Genomic DNA, 13,550 nt, shown 5'->3' on the forward strand with positions numbered 1-13,550 from the left:
AGCATCTGTGCGATTGCAATGTATCAAAAAATTGTAATTTAATTCAAATGAACGGTATATATATTTTATTTATGGTGTGAAGTTTACATTTGCCATTTTGCATACTCAGACTAGAAATACATCTACATACACAAGTCACAAATGTTACAGGATGTAGTAATCTACGAAAAAAATAATAATTGTACAAGAATTTTAAATTTACCTATCAACTTCAAGATATCTTGTAATAATCTTCCGTTCGTCAGATAGATTATTCTGCAAAGGACACGGATTGAGAAAATTCTGTTTTATTTTCCAGGCAGCTTTATTTTCTTTTAATTTCTCGATAAAAATAAAAACTTAACTGTGAAAAAATTGCCTCAGGGCATTAATAAAAATGTAATAAATTCTATTGTGAGATTTGGATTAAAAAAAGTTGCAATTCTTCACGTTTACTGGCAAAAATGAAGCAGAATTCACGCATAATTCCCGGAGCCAATAATTCAAGCATAATCCCGGAATTCAAGGAATTCCAGGTGAGTAGCCACCCTGGTATTATTTTCTCTTCACTTTGGCGTACGTATAATTCAGGTTCAACTGTATTTAGAGGGATTAAGAAAATGAAATAGAAAACGAAGAGGAAGTTAGAAAAATAAGGAGGGGTGGTAAGCACTACCAAAGATTTGATTTGTTGTTTTAAGTCCATTTTATGTACAGAATTCAGGCTAATCGGGACTGGACCTACAGTTTAAAGTGGGACACGAACCACTGTGCCATGTGCCTCCACCGGGTATCGAACCCGGGACCCCTTGATTACAAGGGCTCGCACGAATTGCGCATCTACCGTGGTGCAGATGTCTCACCGAGCACGAACTGCGCACCAAGCGGAAGTTTGCTGGAAATACATACAGAAATGGAACAAATGGACAGAAATGGAACAAATTCAAAACATGTAACAATTAATGAAACTAAGAATAATAATTTTATTTCAGATTTGGGCAAAATTGTCAGTAATCATATACCAAATTACATTTTAATATAGACTTACCAATTATTAAGCAAAAGTAACAGTCATCGGTATGGTTCTTTGGTTCACGCCAAACCATTGGAACACCAAATGACAAGTGATCTTTCTTGCCCTTCACCCTCTGAATCAGTCTTGCGTTACAATTTATACAGACCACTCATCCTCATCGTCGCGATTAGCCAAAGTGTCAGAAAATTGATGTAAAATAACATAACTCAATCAATCCAACAGCATTTCGGGTCTTCCCTTTGTTCCACATTTTCGGAACTGCCCCGCCCCCTAAAAAGTCTGGGTACGAGCCTGTCGTAGGAAGGAAGGAAACAACGCAATCATTTAAATGTCACACACCTTGCTTCGTGGCAGTTGCAGGTGCTTTGTTGTTAACTCCAAGCAAGTTATCGTGGATTTTGCGTAAATGTTTTATATGAGAAATACAACGATAATTTTTGCTTTTATCAGGCCACCTAAGGCTAGGGCCCGCCAGCTACGCCCCTGATTTTACGTATTCATTAAAATTATAACGTTTAACTAGAATTTAAGACCAGATAAAAACAGACTGTTTTAATATTATTGCCCCAAAAAAATAGCATTTTTCCATATTTATTTCTCACTTCTATTTATTACATTTTTCGTAAGAACCCCATGAGACGCGAGACCCCGGGCGGTCGCCCATTTCGCCCGCCCCTTGCTACGCCACTGCGTAAAGGATAGTTGCTGGCATTCACTGTCTCTCTTTAAAGCTATTTTTAAAAGTGTTAGTTCAGAAGGGCTGTTATGCATTGGGAACATAGCTTGGGAACGAGTCACAACTCCCGAAGCCACCAATAAACAAGCTAGCCACTGACGTAATCTCAACTCTGCTTCTATCGCTAACCGCTTTGCTCACGCCCTACGCTGCTGGTAGGTTCAGTAGCTAGACTGACGCAATCAGCTGGAGATGTTTCAAAAAAACAAGACTCCACATATATTGATTAAAAATTTACGAACAACTCAACTGCTGCGCTGTACTCTATTTGCAGTGGCTCGTGTTCGGGGGTTGTTTGGAAAACGCCCACGTTTTATCTCGAAGGAGTTCTTCGAAAAACTTACGAAGATGGTGTCAAAATGTCACCGATGCCTTCCTGCATGTAAGAAGATCCAGTACGATGTGCAAACTACCCAGTCAACCTTCGACATGTCTGCCGTGGCTTCTTCTCATGGAGAAAAGTAAGTATTTTCCATGTTCCAAATCCATGCTAATTAAAGTTAAAATATGTGAAAAAGCAAGTGTACCTCCTTTGAAAGACCGACAGAGTGTAAAAGATGAAAGAGGTTTACACACTGAGAAATAATAAACATGTAAATAAAAATAAAGCTTTGAGAAGCGTCAATGAAATAATTTCAACAATCAATAAATATATACCTTAAAACATGAGCTATTTGCAAGACAAAATGCAATAGAACAAATAATAGAAACCATAAACCTTAGTATTTTGGATGGACATAGCACTCAATAAGTATTGTGTTATTATTAGTATTATATTTCTTTCATTATTTCAGTGTAGCTTTGACAAAAGTCAAAATCTTCTTCAGAGAAATGCAGTTTATCACAAAGCACAGAACCGAGCTCTACGGGTGGACTGACTTTATGGGTAACGTATATCTAGCAACTTCTAGTAATAGTTTACTTGCAAAATAGTCCCAATTACTAACATTGTCATTGTAACACAGGATGAACCAGGGGTGCAAGAAACTAGCTGGATACCACGTTTCCAGGAGAATGGTTTTGGAGCAGAGGGCCGAATTTGAATCCTCGCATTACCTCAACTCCTGGGTGTAAAACGAGAAACGTCGCGATATGACCCACCACCGCACTAGGGTCGAGGGCGAATGCAATTCCATAGCTTAAGATTATCTTCCCCGTGTGCTCAAGAACCTGCAATTCCGCTTACAAACCTGTGATTTGGTCTATGGTGCTGACTCTTAACAACACACACCATTTTCTAACATTTAGTTTTAATATTTTCACGAGTGTTTGACAAATTCTTTGAAAATCTTGACTTCATTACAAATTCCTTGTAAAAGAAGATATCCGTGATTCAAGGGCCGACACCCAACAAACGACTTTTCGGTGGTGAGGCGCGTTCAAGGCATCAACTCCCATCGCCGCTGTTGTCTGGTTTCTAGTTCTGGGTTATTATCAAGTAGCTTCATTGATTCCCCTCATGATGCTAGATCAACACTGGAACATCAACAAGATCGAACCGGCCACCGCTCGAGCCAAAGGCGAAAACATCATTCTCTATAGTGCCAATTAGCTTCGTGGAAGCAAAACAATGTAAAGAGAGATAATTAAAAATAATTAAATATTGCTATCCCTTCTAATAAAATTTTGAACATTTGCGATAGCCTCTACTGTTCAGTATACCGGAAAATGGGAACAGGGACAAGAATTTTTTTTTTCGATCCCGGTACCGAAATTTAGTGATCACACACACCTCTCTAGTGCGAACCTTTATGGCGGAGTGGCTAGCACAGTGCGCTACGTCGCGAAGGGTCCTGGGTTCGAGGGCATGTGAGTTCTTTGTGAGTGTCCCTTCATCAGTTTTATCATATCTTCGAGATTAGCCCAAGTGACGGAAAACTGCAGTAACACCTCTCTAGTGGTTTACAAAAATATGAAATGTGTGATGAGAGCGAGCCTACTCTTTCACTTTTAAGGCAAAATCAAATTATTTTTCACTTTGAATAAGAGGTAATATATTTTGATCTATACTTTTATTGCTTGAGTTGGTTTAAATTTTACAAAATGTTTCTTTACAACACAGAGCAATACTTAGCAATTCTGCTCCACCTGCAGGCAAGAAGTTCAGAACGTTTCGACTTCAATGTTGCAACATAAAAGAAGTGGACAATCACAGCTAGTTTTTCATGCATCGTGCTTTATATTTAGTACTATTTGAAACTCCCCTCCCTTCTTTGCACAGCTTTCAAATAGTACGTAAGGCAGTCGAAATCGTAAATTTCAGTTGAAACAAATCTTGTGCAAATACACTGTATAAAGGAGCTAATTACATATATACGAGGTGTGGCTAGAAAAAAACCGGATTGATGATCCTGTCGACAAACGGCAAGCGCGTCAAGGTCAAGCGGTACATAAGTGTATAACATGATATCCTGCCTATCGACTGTGTGATTGCACAGAGTGCGCGGCCCTCAGTTCCGCTGTAGCTTGTAGACGAAGTGAACCGTACACATGTGCTCCGTCGAAAAAATGTTGTGTGAAAGTGGAATAGCGGATCAATGTGAAGTTTCTTTTGAAACTCGGAAAATCCGCCAGAGAAAGTTATGTTTTGTTGAAGGAAGTGTACGGAGATTAGTGTTTATCACGCACTCAATTGTTTGAGTGGTTTCAAAGGTTTAAAGAGGGACGAGAAGTGATCGCGGACGACTCGCATCCTGGACGGCCTTGCACGTCAAAAACGGAATCAAACATTGCAAATCTCGGTGAATTGATTCGAATTGGGTACCCGAAGGTCAAACTGTCAACCAACATTATTTCATTATGGTGCTAACGACCCATCGTGAGCGAGTAAGAAGATGACGACCTAATTTGTGGAAAAGCAAGTCATGGATTCTTCATCAGGACAATGCTCCTGCCCACACGGCATTGTCAGTCACGGCTTTCTTGGCCAAGTATGATATCCCAGTGTTTGAACATACACTCATTCGCCGGATTTCGCTCCGTGCGACTTCTTTGTATTCCCAAAGGCAAAATCACCACTGAAAGGAACCAGATTTACGACCGTAGAACCTATGAAAACAAAAGCGACGAAGGTCATGAATATATGGTTTCAGAAAATGATTTCCAGTACTGCTTCCAGCAATGGAAGATTCGTATGGAGCGGTGTATCGATACTGCAGAGGAGTACTTTAAAGGGGATAATGTTCGTATTGTACAAAATAACCAATAAAAAATTTTGTAGCAACAGTCAGTTTTTTTTCTAGCCACACCTCGTATTAACTAAAGCATTAATAACAAGCATGTATCACAACAAAAACCCGCAGTACGTTGATAAGTGTATTATTATTATAGTAACAATCGTACTCAGTTCAACGTCCGCAAAGGCGTTCTAGTAAAAATTCCAGTTTCGTTGCGCAAATGGGGCTAAGGTTCATTACTACATCATGCATTGACATACCCTGTTTTGTCTCAGTTTGTACTGTAATCACTAAGGTATCATCATGTTGCATTTACATGTACATATTCTTTGTCCTTTATCTTTACAGCCAATTGTGGTGGGATCCTTGGACTGTTCTTGGGGTTTAGCATTCTCAGCCTGGTGGAAATTATTTACTTCATGACCGTTCGACCTGCATGCAAATGCGCATGCGTTGTTCATCCCAGAAGGAACATTGCTAGGATGTGGCCAAGACAGTTGTAGTGTGTTGCACAGTTAAAGAATTTGAATATTCGTCTACTTAAGTTGTTGCATTTTACACACACACACACACTGCTCCACAAAACGTAAGGAACACCAAGGGATTATGAGAGCAGTAGAGTATTTGTAAATTTTGAGAATACGCAGAGAGGGGTTGATGAGGCTTCAGCCCCTTCCGAAATTGAGAACAAAAAACATTTTTGTTTATATACTCGCAATTTCCGTGGAACATTTGGTACAGAGTTCTTGTTTATGGATGACAATGCTCGCCCGCACCGCGCACGTATTGTGTCTGAATTCCTGGAATCAGAAGACATAACCCGTAATGGGTAGCCTGAATGCTCACCGGACCTCAATCCTATCGAGCATGTTTGGGATGCTCTTGATTAGGGCTTATGAACACCAATAAGGGGCAGATGCATGCAACGAAAATGACCAATAACATTAAAAAATTGTACACCAGGGTGAACCCTGTTTTTGTGTTCCTTTCCTTCTGTTCCCTTGATGTTCCTTAAGTTTTGTGGACCAGTGTGGGTGCGTATATATGTATAAATTATTATATGATATGCATATTTATAATGTTATAAAATATAAAAGTAAATGACTAAACATTTAAAAATGCATTATTATTAAATACGCATAAAGAAATTCAGATATTTATGAAGTGGGAAACTACTTTTTTCACTAGCTGGTTTAATAAAAATGTCGATAAATTACAAAATAGTTGAAATGGCTTTTTATGTATAAGTATTTATTTAGTTTTTGCTTCTATTAATATAAATAAATTAGATTTCATAGTTATATTTGTCTTACATTTTTTGTTTAACTTTAATAGTGTGTTTATTGTTATTGGTGTAAATTTGTTAATGATCTCTTGAGGGAGAGCATTGAACACTTACAACCACAATACTATGTGTGTGTTTTTGATATCCTTAGTAAAGTATATTTGAAGTCAAAACTAATTGATTATCTTTTGTTGATACAACAAAAGCTCTTCTCCCGAAAATTTTTGTGGGGGAGATTTTTGAGAACAAAACTGTTGATGGGGAGAAATCCCCCCTAGGATCTCGCACCCTGCATAGTGATGCACCGAGGCAAGGATGCTGGAAATTGTATGCTCCTGAAAACTCCCTAACGTAATTATTTTATTGTGTATATTTCTTCACTTCATCATATGATTGCTGAGCGTTACTGCGCCAATGTTCATGACACGGGTACCGTTTTCTCAAAAAGTGACTTTACATCTTAAAAAAAAAAAAAAAAAACACTCAGTGGGTTATATGTTATAGGCTAAAGAGGAACCTGGAAATTCGCGCAGGAGAACAGACTGAGGTGATACGATGCACGCCATTGAGGAAACGGACCAGTCCGAGCGACACGCGCAGCTTGTCGTCTCTCTTGGGTTTGAAAGGTTGCATTGATTTCTGAGGGTTAGCTTCCAATCGACGCGTGTCACTTTGGTCTGAAAGCTCTCAACAGACTAATTCCACAAGTAAAGTGCTTTTCCAAGAAGCATGCTTGGTCGAATACCAAAATATCTTGGCTGGACCTACAGTTAAAATGTATATTTCATGTTTCTATGAAAGAGAACCGGAGAAGACAGGAAATAGAAAGGCAAGGTGCCGAAAAGGCATGACACATAAATATGGTTCCTACTGGATCTAACCTGTTTCTATCATGATCAATTGTGAATTGATTTTGTTTATTTCGCTTCGCTTTTATGCCATTTTTGACTAACCCGAGGACGAGGATGAGTGATACGAGGAAATTGATGGACACTTACCCACGCCGGAATCGAGCCCGCTATACCTGGCGTCGTAGCGCGCTGTGCTATACACTCCTCCACGGAAGTGCGTTTGTTATCGCTGCTATCTAAGCATAAAGATACGTAAAGAACTGCTTTTTTTTCTTTCAAGCTACATTTAAGCAAGGAACATTAGCAGGGATGCTCAAGATACAATTATCACCCGAACGAGGTGGTTTTATCGTGGTCTTTCACACCCCTTCCTAATTTCTACCCTACCACACTGGTCCCCCTATACTTTCCACCACCCGTCAATAACAATCACCATATTACATATTTACTAGACTTATTTTTTAAAAATCTTAAGTGTTAGTCTAAAAATAAAATGTTTATTGTAGGTATGCATTTATTTAATACCTACATTGGTTAGCATAGTGCTGTACGATGCCAGGTGTCCATGGTTCGAATCCCGACCTGGGCATGGATGTTTGTGATTGTCCATCCATAAATTTCATCATATCATCACTCATCCCTATCTTCGTAAATTATCCAAAAGTTGCACAAAAAGCGAAGTAAAACAAAGCAATATCAAAATAACAGCATAATCTCTTAGCTTTGCCGCATGATCTTGCACTATACTTACTTTATGCAGCAGTTAATTTTAGTATATTGATGAAGTATAATGTGTGAAGTTAGAGAAGAGGCTCGTTTGTTACGTGCTTTTTAAAAACAAAAATAACTAAACTGAACTAAGCAACGACGACAAAGCAACGCCACAACGCAGAATCGCTCCCCGTGACACCTGTCACGCGGATTAAACATTACATGAATTATAATACGGTCAGGATAAGTGCCTACAGTCGGAGTTACCGAGAATAAACCTAGGAGGATTTGATTTCAAGCACCTGAAATGACGTGACGTAATACCACGGTGATTCAGAATATACACATATATTAGAACACAGATAAATAGACAGTACATCTTGCCCTCTTTCACTCGATCTCTCATTCAGACACACATTCCATGGCATATTGTGACAATATGACAATTACAAAGGTTAGATTAATTAATACTTTTACTATAGTCATGCTATTCCTTGGCTACCTTGCCTTTTACAATTTAATGGTTTTAAGTATAATGTGAATAATTGTTCTTTGTGGACCCTTTTATCTTTCCAGGAGGTACAAATATATTTTAATGAACTATTGTTTGGCTGATAACATATACTTTGATCTATAACATGGATTAGTCCGCCGGAATAACGATGTCTAGTTATGCCCTAGCACTGATTTAAGTTATGCAATGATTTGATTTACGCAGATTCGCGGTAGATTGGCGTCATCTCTCTCACACACGCACATGGTTGGATCTTACCTTCGCTGCATTCCCTCTGACCTGGCTCGGGTGAAAGTGGTCCTACAGTTTTGGAAGACGTCCACACTCCAGGGGTTGTACTTCGCTGTTATCCTGGTTGGCGAAAGTGGATCAGTCGGCAGCTCCATCTGGCATCATCGGATCCTGGCTTCACTCGTTCACTTCGCAGGGACGTCCATGACGGTACACGTACACTGTCGACTCCATACGACAACTAGCGCAGTAATAGGTCAGTCCTTCGCGGTCACTTGTACGTAGAGATACGTGGCTTGGGCGATGAGAAGAACATACGTAATGAGCCATTCGCGGTTTCACATGGATATTAAATGTTATTAACTTTCGTATTGACTGTTATGCACTTCGGTATTAACTTTGCTATCAATTGTTATAAACTTCTATTACTTCGGACGTTGTTTCGGACGATTGATACAGGTGGCGTTATCTCACATAACCACACGGATGCGTTGACGGCGAGGGGGAAAACGACCCCCTGGGTCTACTCTGCTCTACTCCATGGCTCTAAACACTCACTCGAGTCAAAAAACAAATCCAGACCACGGGTCGGATCGAGACTCGCAGCTAGGTCGCGCGTAGCTCTCACCCCGGTGTCGATTCTAGGCAAACTGTGTTCTCGCTATTCCGAATCATCCCTTTTATTCCAGATTTGAACGAGGTGACGCTCTAGTCTCTGTGTTTAGGTGCTTATTTATTGTTTCTGGTGCTTTGACCGTTGTCCTCCTATCCTGGTCAACGCTCAGTCCGGTCCTTAACCTCTGGTAGCAGCCCCTCGTGCAGAGATTAGGCTAAATCCTCCGCTATTGTGTCAGGCACGGACAGAGAGCGCTATCTCAGTAGGGTATCGTCTTCATTGTATCCAGCGATAGATCTTTAATAATTCGTAACTCCCGTAGTTCTGTTATGATTAGGCTCAAATCTTGGAATCAGTACATTCATGATGTGGTCTTCCGCTGGTTAAAATCTCATCCAATTCTGTCCATTGGTTGAGATCAGTTGCTCTTTTCCTGCTATTCCCCATATGGATGCATGTAAATCCGGATTCGGGCGAAAAACGGTGGTTGAGCAAGTTAGTGTTGGCTAAGTCAGTCGCTAGACACCTTTATTCGCGACGGATTTTAATATTACCAATTGTAATTAATTCTTAATAACGGGCAATTAGGTTAATTACCTGTTACTCAATATTTGACCGTTATACGTTTAATGCTCTCTTCCACTGTTCGTTAACCTGCCTCCTTCATCGATTGTCTCCAAGTTATCCCAGTAATGCGCTGCATTTCTTATTGCTTCAATACTGAAGTTCTACGGGAAGTGACGAAAGTGCGCTTCGCCTATAGGTAGAGGACAAGAGGTGTAATAACCTCTAGTCCAGCATGAGTATAAATGCGAAGTCTAGAAAGATATCGCTCTCATTCGCTCACAGTTTTATTCTGAATCTACTCCGATATACTCGGCGCGGGATAACGGAGGACAAGTTGGTCAGAGTCGAAGTTCGGTCTCTGACACGATATGGACAATCTTTATCTAGGAGAAGACTCTACAAGAACTTCGGGCAGGTATGATAGTGTGGAGAGACCGTTGTCACTCATCTATAATTCATCTTTTGCTTCATTGACCGGGAGGGGGGGGGGTTCCCTTTGAATTAGTTATGAACCATAAACCTCTCGCGTTATGATTTGCTACAACCCATCTTTATTTTGAGTCACACTTCAATATATATAAAATCCAACTTTTTAAAGTAGATAGCCACGCTTATGTAATCAGAAATAAGGTTTTGGAGCTACTCAAGGGGAACGCCCTGGTTTAGCGCGCCCGAGGACGGCGCCCAAGGCAGTCGTCCGGCTAAGCCGCCCGTAAACATTAGGGAGAATTCACACCGAAGCGACACGCGACACGCTGCAAGAGACAAGTGTCGCTTGGAAGTGAACATTCAGTAATCAATTGAACCTTTTGAACCGAAGCGACACGACAAGCTGCACGTGTCTCATGTCGCTTGCGTGTCGCTCGGACTGTGCCGTTGTCTCAATACCGTGCACCGTGTCGCCTCAGTTTGTTGTTCGCGTATGTGCAGTGAATGCTTCATTCCAACGAGCTACAGTATGTACCATACTTGTTCGTACAGGCTGTATACATTGTATGAAACCCCTCTGTACGTGTTCAGTTGGCGAAATACAATAACGAAAGGTGTCCAGTATTCAGGAAGGACCTTCGAAAATGTAATTTGTACAAAAGATGCGAGATGCAGTAATTGTACTGGATGGAGAGCATGATAAATCGTTTTAGGTGGTATGATGTATGTAGGCTACCTTTCTTGTTCGTACACATGAGTCACTTAGTGCCCATGTCATGTCTTTGTGTGCAGCACACGGCGTTTTGGTACTTACAGCGTCAGTTGCAGGTCTGTGTAATCACTCTGTCACCGTTCAACAGTGATGTGCGTCTACGCGTAAACAACGATTGTCTACATTCTACGTGTAGACAATGTAGACTACGTAAACTATGTAATCTACGTCTATGACGTAATAAACGTAGACAACATGGCGCTCGGCGTTCTTGGTGCAAGGAAAGCGCATCGTTCTAGAAGCAGCAACCAGCATCAACAGGTGGAAATAGAAAGCGTGGAGTATTCTACTACCCAGAAATAAGTGTTTTAAGTATTTATTTACGTTCAACCAATTCACTAGATATTAATTGAACTGCAAAATAAACTTGTCGCGACACGCCCAAAAAAAATGCGATGTCCGTAGAATCACAAGATTTGATATATGTACTTCTATTTCCACCATTTGACACGAAAAAGGCCTCGCCGATGGCGCAGTTCTAGCGTCGTCGCCTTGTAATCAAGGGATCCCGGGTTCGATACCCGGTGGAGTCACAGTGGTTCGGATCCCACTTTAAACTGTAGGTCCAGTCCCGATTAGCCTTACTGTGCATAAAGTGGACTTAAAACATCAAACCAACATAAACACACGTGAAAAAATCTTGCTTTAAAGTCGCATGCACTTTCCTATGCAGTAACAAGACAAAAAATATCGCCTTCACTTTTGTCAGTGTAAAAGATAATGTCAATTTTCACCATGGCTGTCATTTGTTTTTCTTCCGATAGTCTATTTTCCTCTCGTTAGTGGAAATTCGATAAATTTGATTACGTTATAGGCCCACATTATCGACATGTTTCAAGAAAAAATAACCTTCTCTCTCAAAGAGCACTGAAATTTCTATCTTCCCTGCTCTTTGCATTGTCTACAGTAGACTATGTAAACTATAAGCCAATGTAATCTACGTGTAGATTACGCGTAGACAACGCATGTAGACGTAAACTAATAGTCTACGGCACATCACTGCCGTTCAACCACCCTACCAGAGTGGGCAGTCCATAATGCAGAAGCGAAAGGAGCTTTGCTCTGACCTTAAAGGTGTGATAGCGAATCTTGTTCTTAAAGGACATTCTTTGAGGGATATGAGGTCATTAGTGAACAAAGCGCATTCTACTGTGCAGTACATAGTAAATAAATTCAAATATGAGGGTTCAACAAAGAATCGGGCAAGAAGTAGGGAGAAAAACTAACCGAAAGAGAGGAGTGCTTCTTGGTGAGACAAAATAAGGCATATCCAAAATTAAGTGATTCCGAAATTGAGATCACGGGTAGAAAATGCAACAGGAGAGACAGAGCAATTCAACCGTTCGTCGTGCATTGTACAGATAGGGATATCGTGGAAGAACGGAAAAAACACGTGTATAAAGACCAGGAGTTCTGGGACAACGAACGTCATCCCCTCCGATGTGACCAAAATAAACCTTTCCGGATCAGATGGTGTCCACAGGGTGTGGAGGAAGGCGAATGAAGGTACCATTCTTGTGAACGTCATTTGAGCAAGACTTTTTTTTTTTGTTGTTTGTTTTCTAGCGGTGTACTCTATCATTTCACTTTCCAACTACCTCTGTACGGACAAGACTGGTACATACTGTATATTTAGACTCTAGAAGTGAACCCAACTGGAGGCCTTACAACTTGAAGCTCTAATTTGTTGATATAATAAAGTATCGATATGTACGTACAATGTTCTTTTCGCTTTATCAAGTTTTTTTAATGCAGTTATATTCTGTAATTTTCTTTCAACATCGTGTAAAGAGGCCTTGTTTTGGGCATTTAGGACGTGATTGCTTTATTTTAAAAAGCCAGCTCATAGAGGCACTTTAGTCCAAAATAGATTAGTCAAGGTGGTAAAGTAGTCTAGTGCATTGTTTCTCAACCGCCGGGCACTCGTATCAACTATACTGAGCTGCGAAAGGTTCTGCTGAAAGTGGTTGACAAATAACACAATGCCAACATCATATTTGAGTTGTGGGTTTTCGTTTTTTAAGTCCATTTTATGCACAAATAGACTAATCAGGACTGGATCTGCCCGGTGCCTCCACCGGGTATCGAAACCGGGATCACTTAATTACAAGGAGACGACGTTACCACTTCATCATCCATATTTTTATATTTGTCAACAAAACAATCCTACACACGTAATCAAACTATTATTACTCTTTATGATTATGCTAGAATTTATTTTTCAATATTTAATTTCATGGGTACATGTTAAATCATGCATAAAATCTTAAATACTTGAAAGGTATTTACGAGGAAAATTCTTCGGCTAAGGGCATTGACTTAAAATAAAAAAATACCGGGTCATTGTTTCAAGAAGGTTGAAAATCATTTCTCTAGTGTTTTGGTCTTTGCTTATCCAGTCTGGGAAGTCTAGCGTATACAATTTGAGGTGAGTGCATATTATTTCTCCGTTTCTCATGCACAACATGCCTCTCCCGAGTTTCAAATACTTGCACAAATTTTACAACGCGATTTATATCTAACAATTTCTCTTGTTACGTTTTTTTTCGGGTGACTAAAAAACTCATTAATGCAATTATATCGGTATCATCATGCGAACTGAACAAGAAACAAGTGTCGCTGTCCGCGTGTCGAGTGCAGCTTGTCT

The 13,550-nt window shown here is 40.1% G+C and overlaps 2 protein-coding genes across 3 annotated transcripts in view; one reads left to right on the forward strand and one right to left on the reverse strand.

Moving 5' to 3' along the window:
- Positions 1 to 13,550, reverse strand: part of LOC145985420 (uncharacterized) — a 130,993-nt gene that overhangs the window by 38,342 nt on the left and 79,101 nt on the right. The window lies entirely within an intron of this gene.
- Positions 2,038 to 5,672, forward strand: LOC145986008 (pickpocket protein 28-like). The gene is made up of 3 exons (XM_083120177.1): positions 2,038 to 2,212; positions 2,546 to 2,637; positions 5,276 to 5,672. The coding sequence occupies exons 1-3, from the start codon at positions 2,100 to 2,102 to the stop codon at positions 5,428 to 5,430; spliced, it is 360 nt and encodes a 119-aa protein (XP_082976303.1). The 5' UTR covers positions 2,038 to 2,099; the 3' UTR covers positions 5,431 to 5,672.

The sequence above is a fragment of the Lepisma saccharinum genome, chromosome 3 (genome assembly GCF_977018435.1).
Source record: "Lepisma saccharinum chromosome 3, izLepSacc3.1, whole genome shotgun sequence".
NCBI classification, from domain to species: domain Eukaryota; kingdom Metazoa; phylum Arthropoda; class Insecta; order Zygentoma; family Lepismatidae; genus Lepisma; species Lepisma saccharinum.

Coding starts and splice junctions, on each gene's coding strand:
- LOC145986008 (XM_083120177.1), top strand. CDS start 2,100: ATGGTGTCAAAATGTCACCGATGCCTTCCTGCATGTAAGAAGATCCAG. Junction 2,213..2,545: donor GCTTCTTCTCATGGAGAAAA/GTAAGTATTTTC, acceptor TCATTATTTCAG/TGTAGCTTTGACAAAAGTCA. Junction 2,638..5,275: donor CGGGTGGACTGACTTTATGG/GTAACGTATATC, acceptor TTATCTTTACAG/CCAATTGTGGTGGGATCCTT.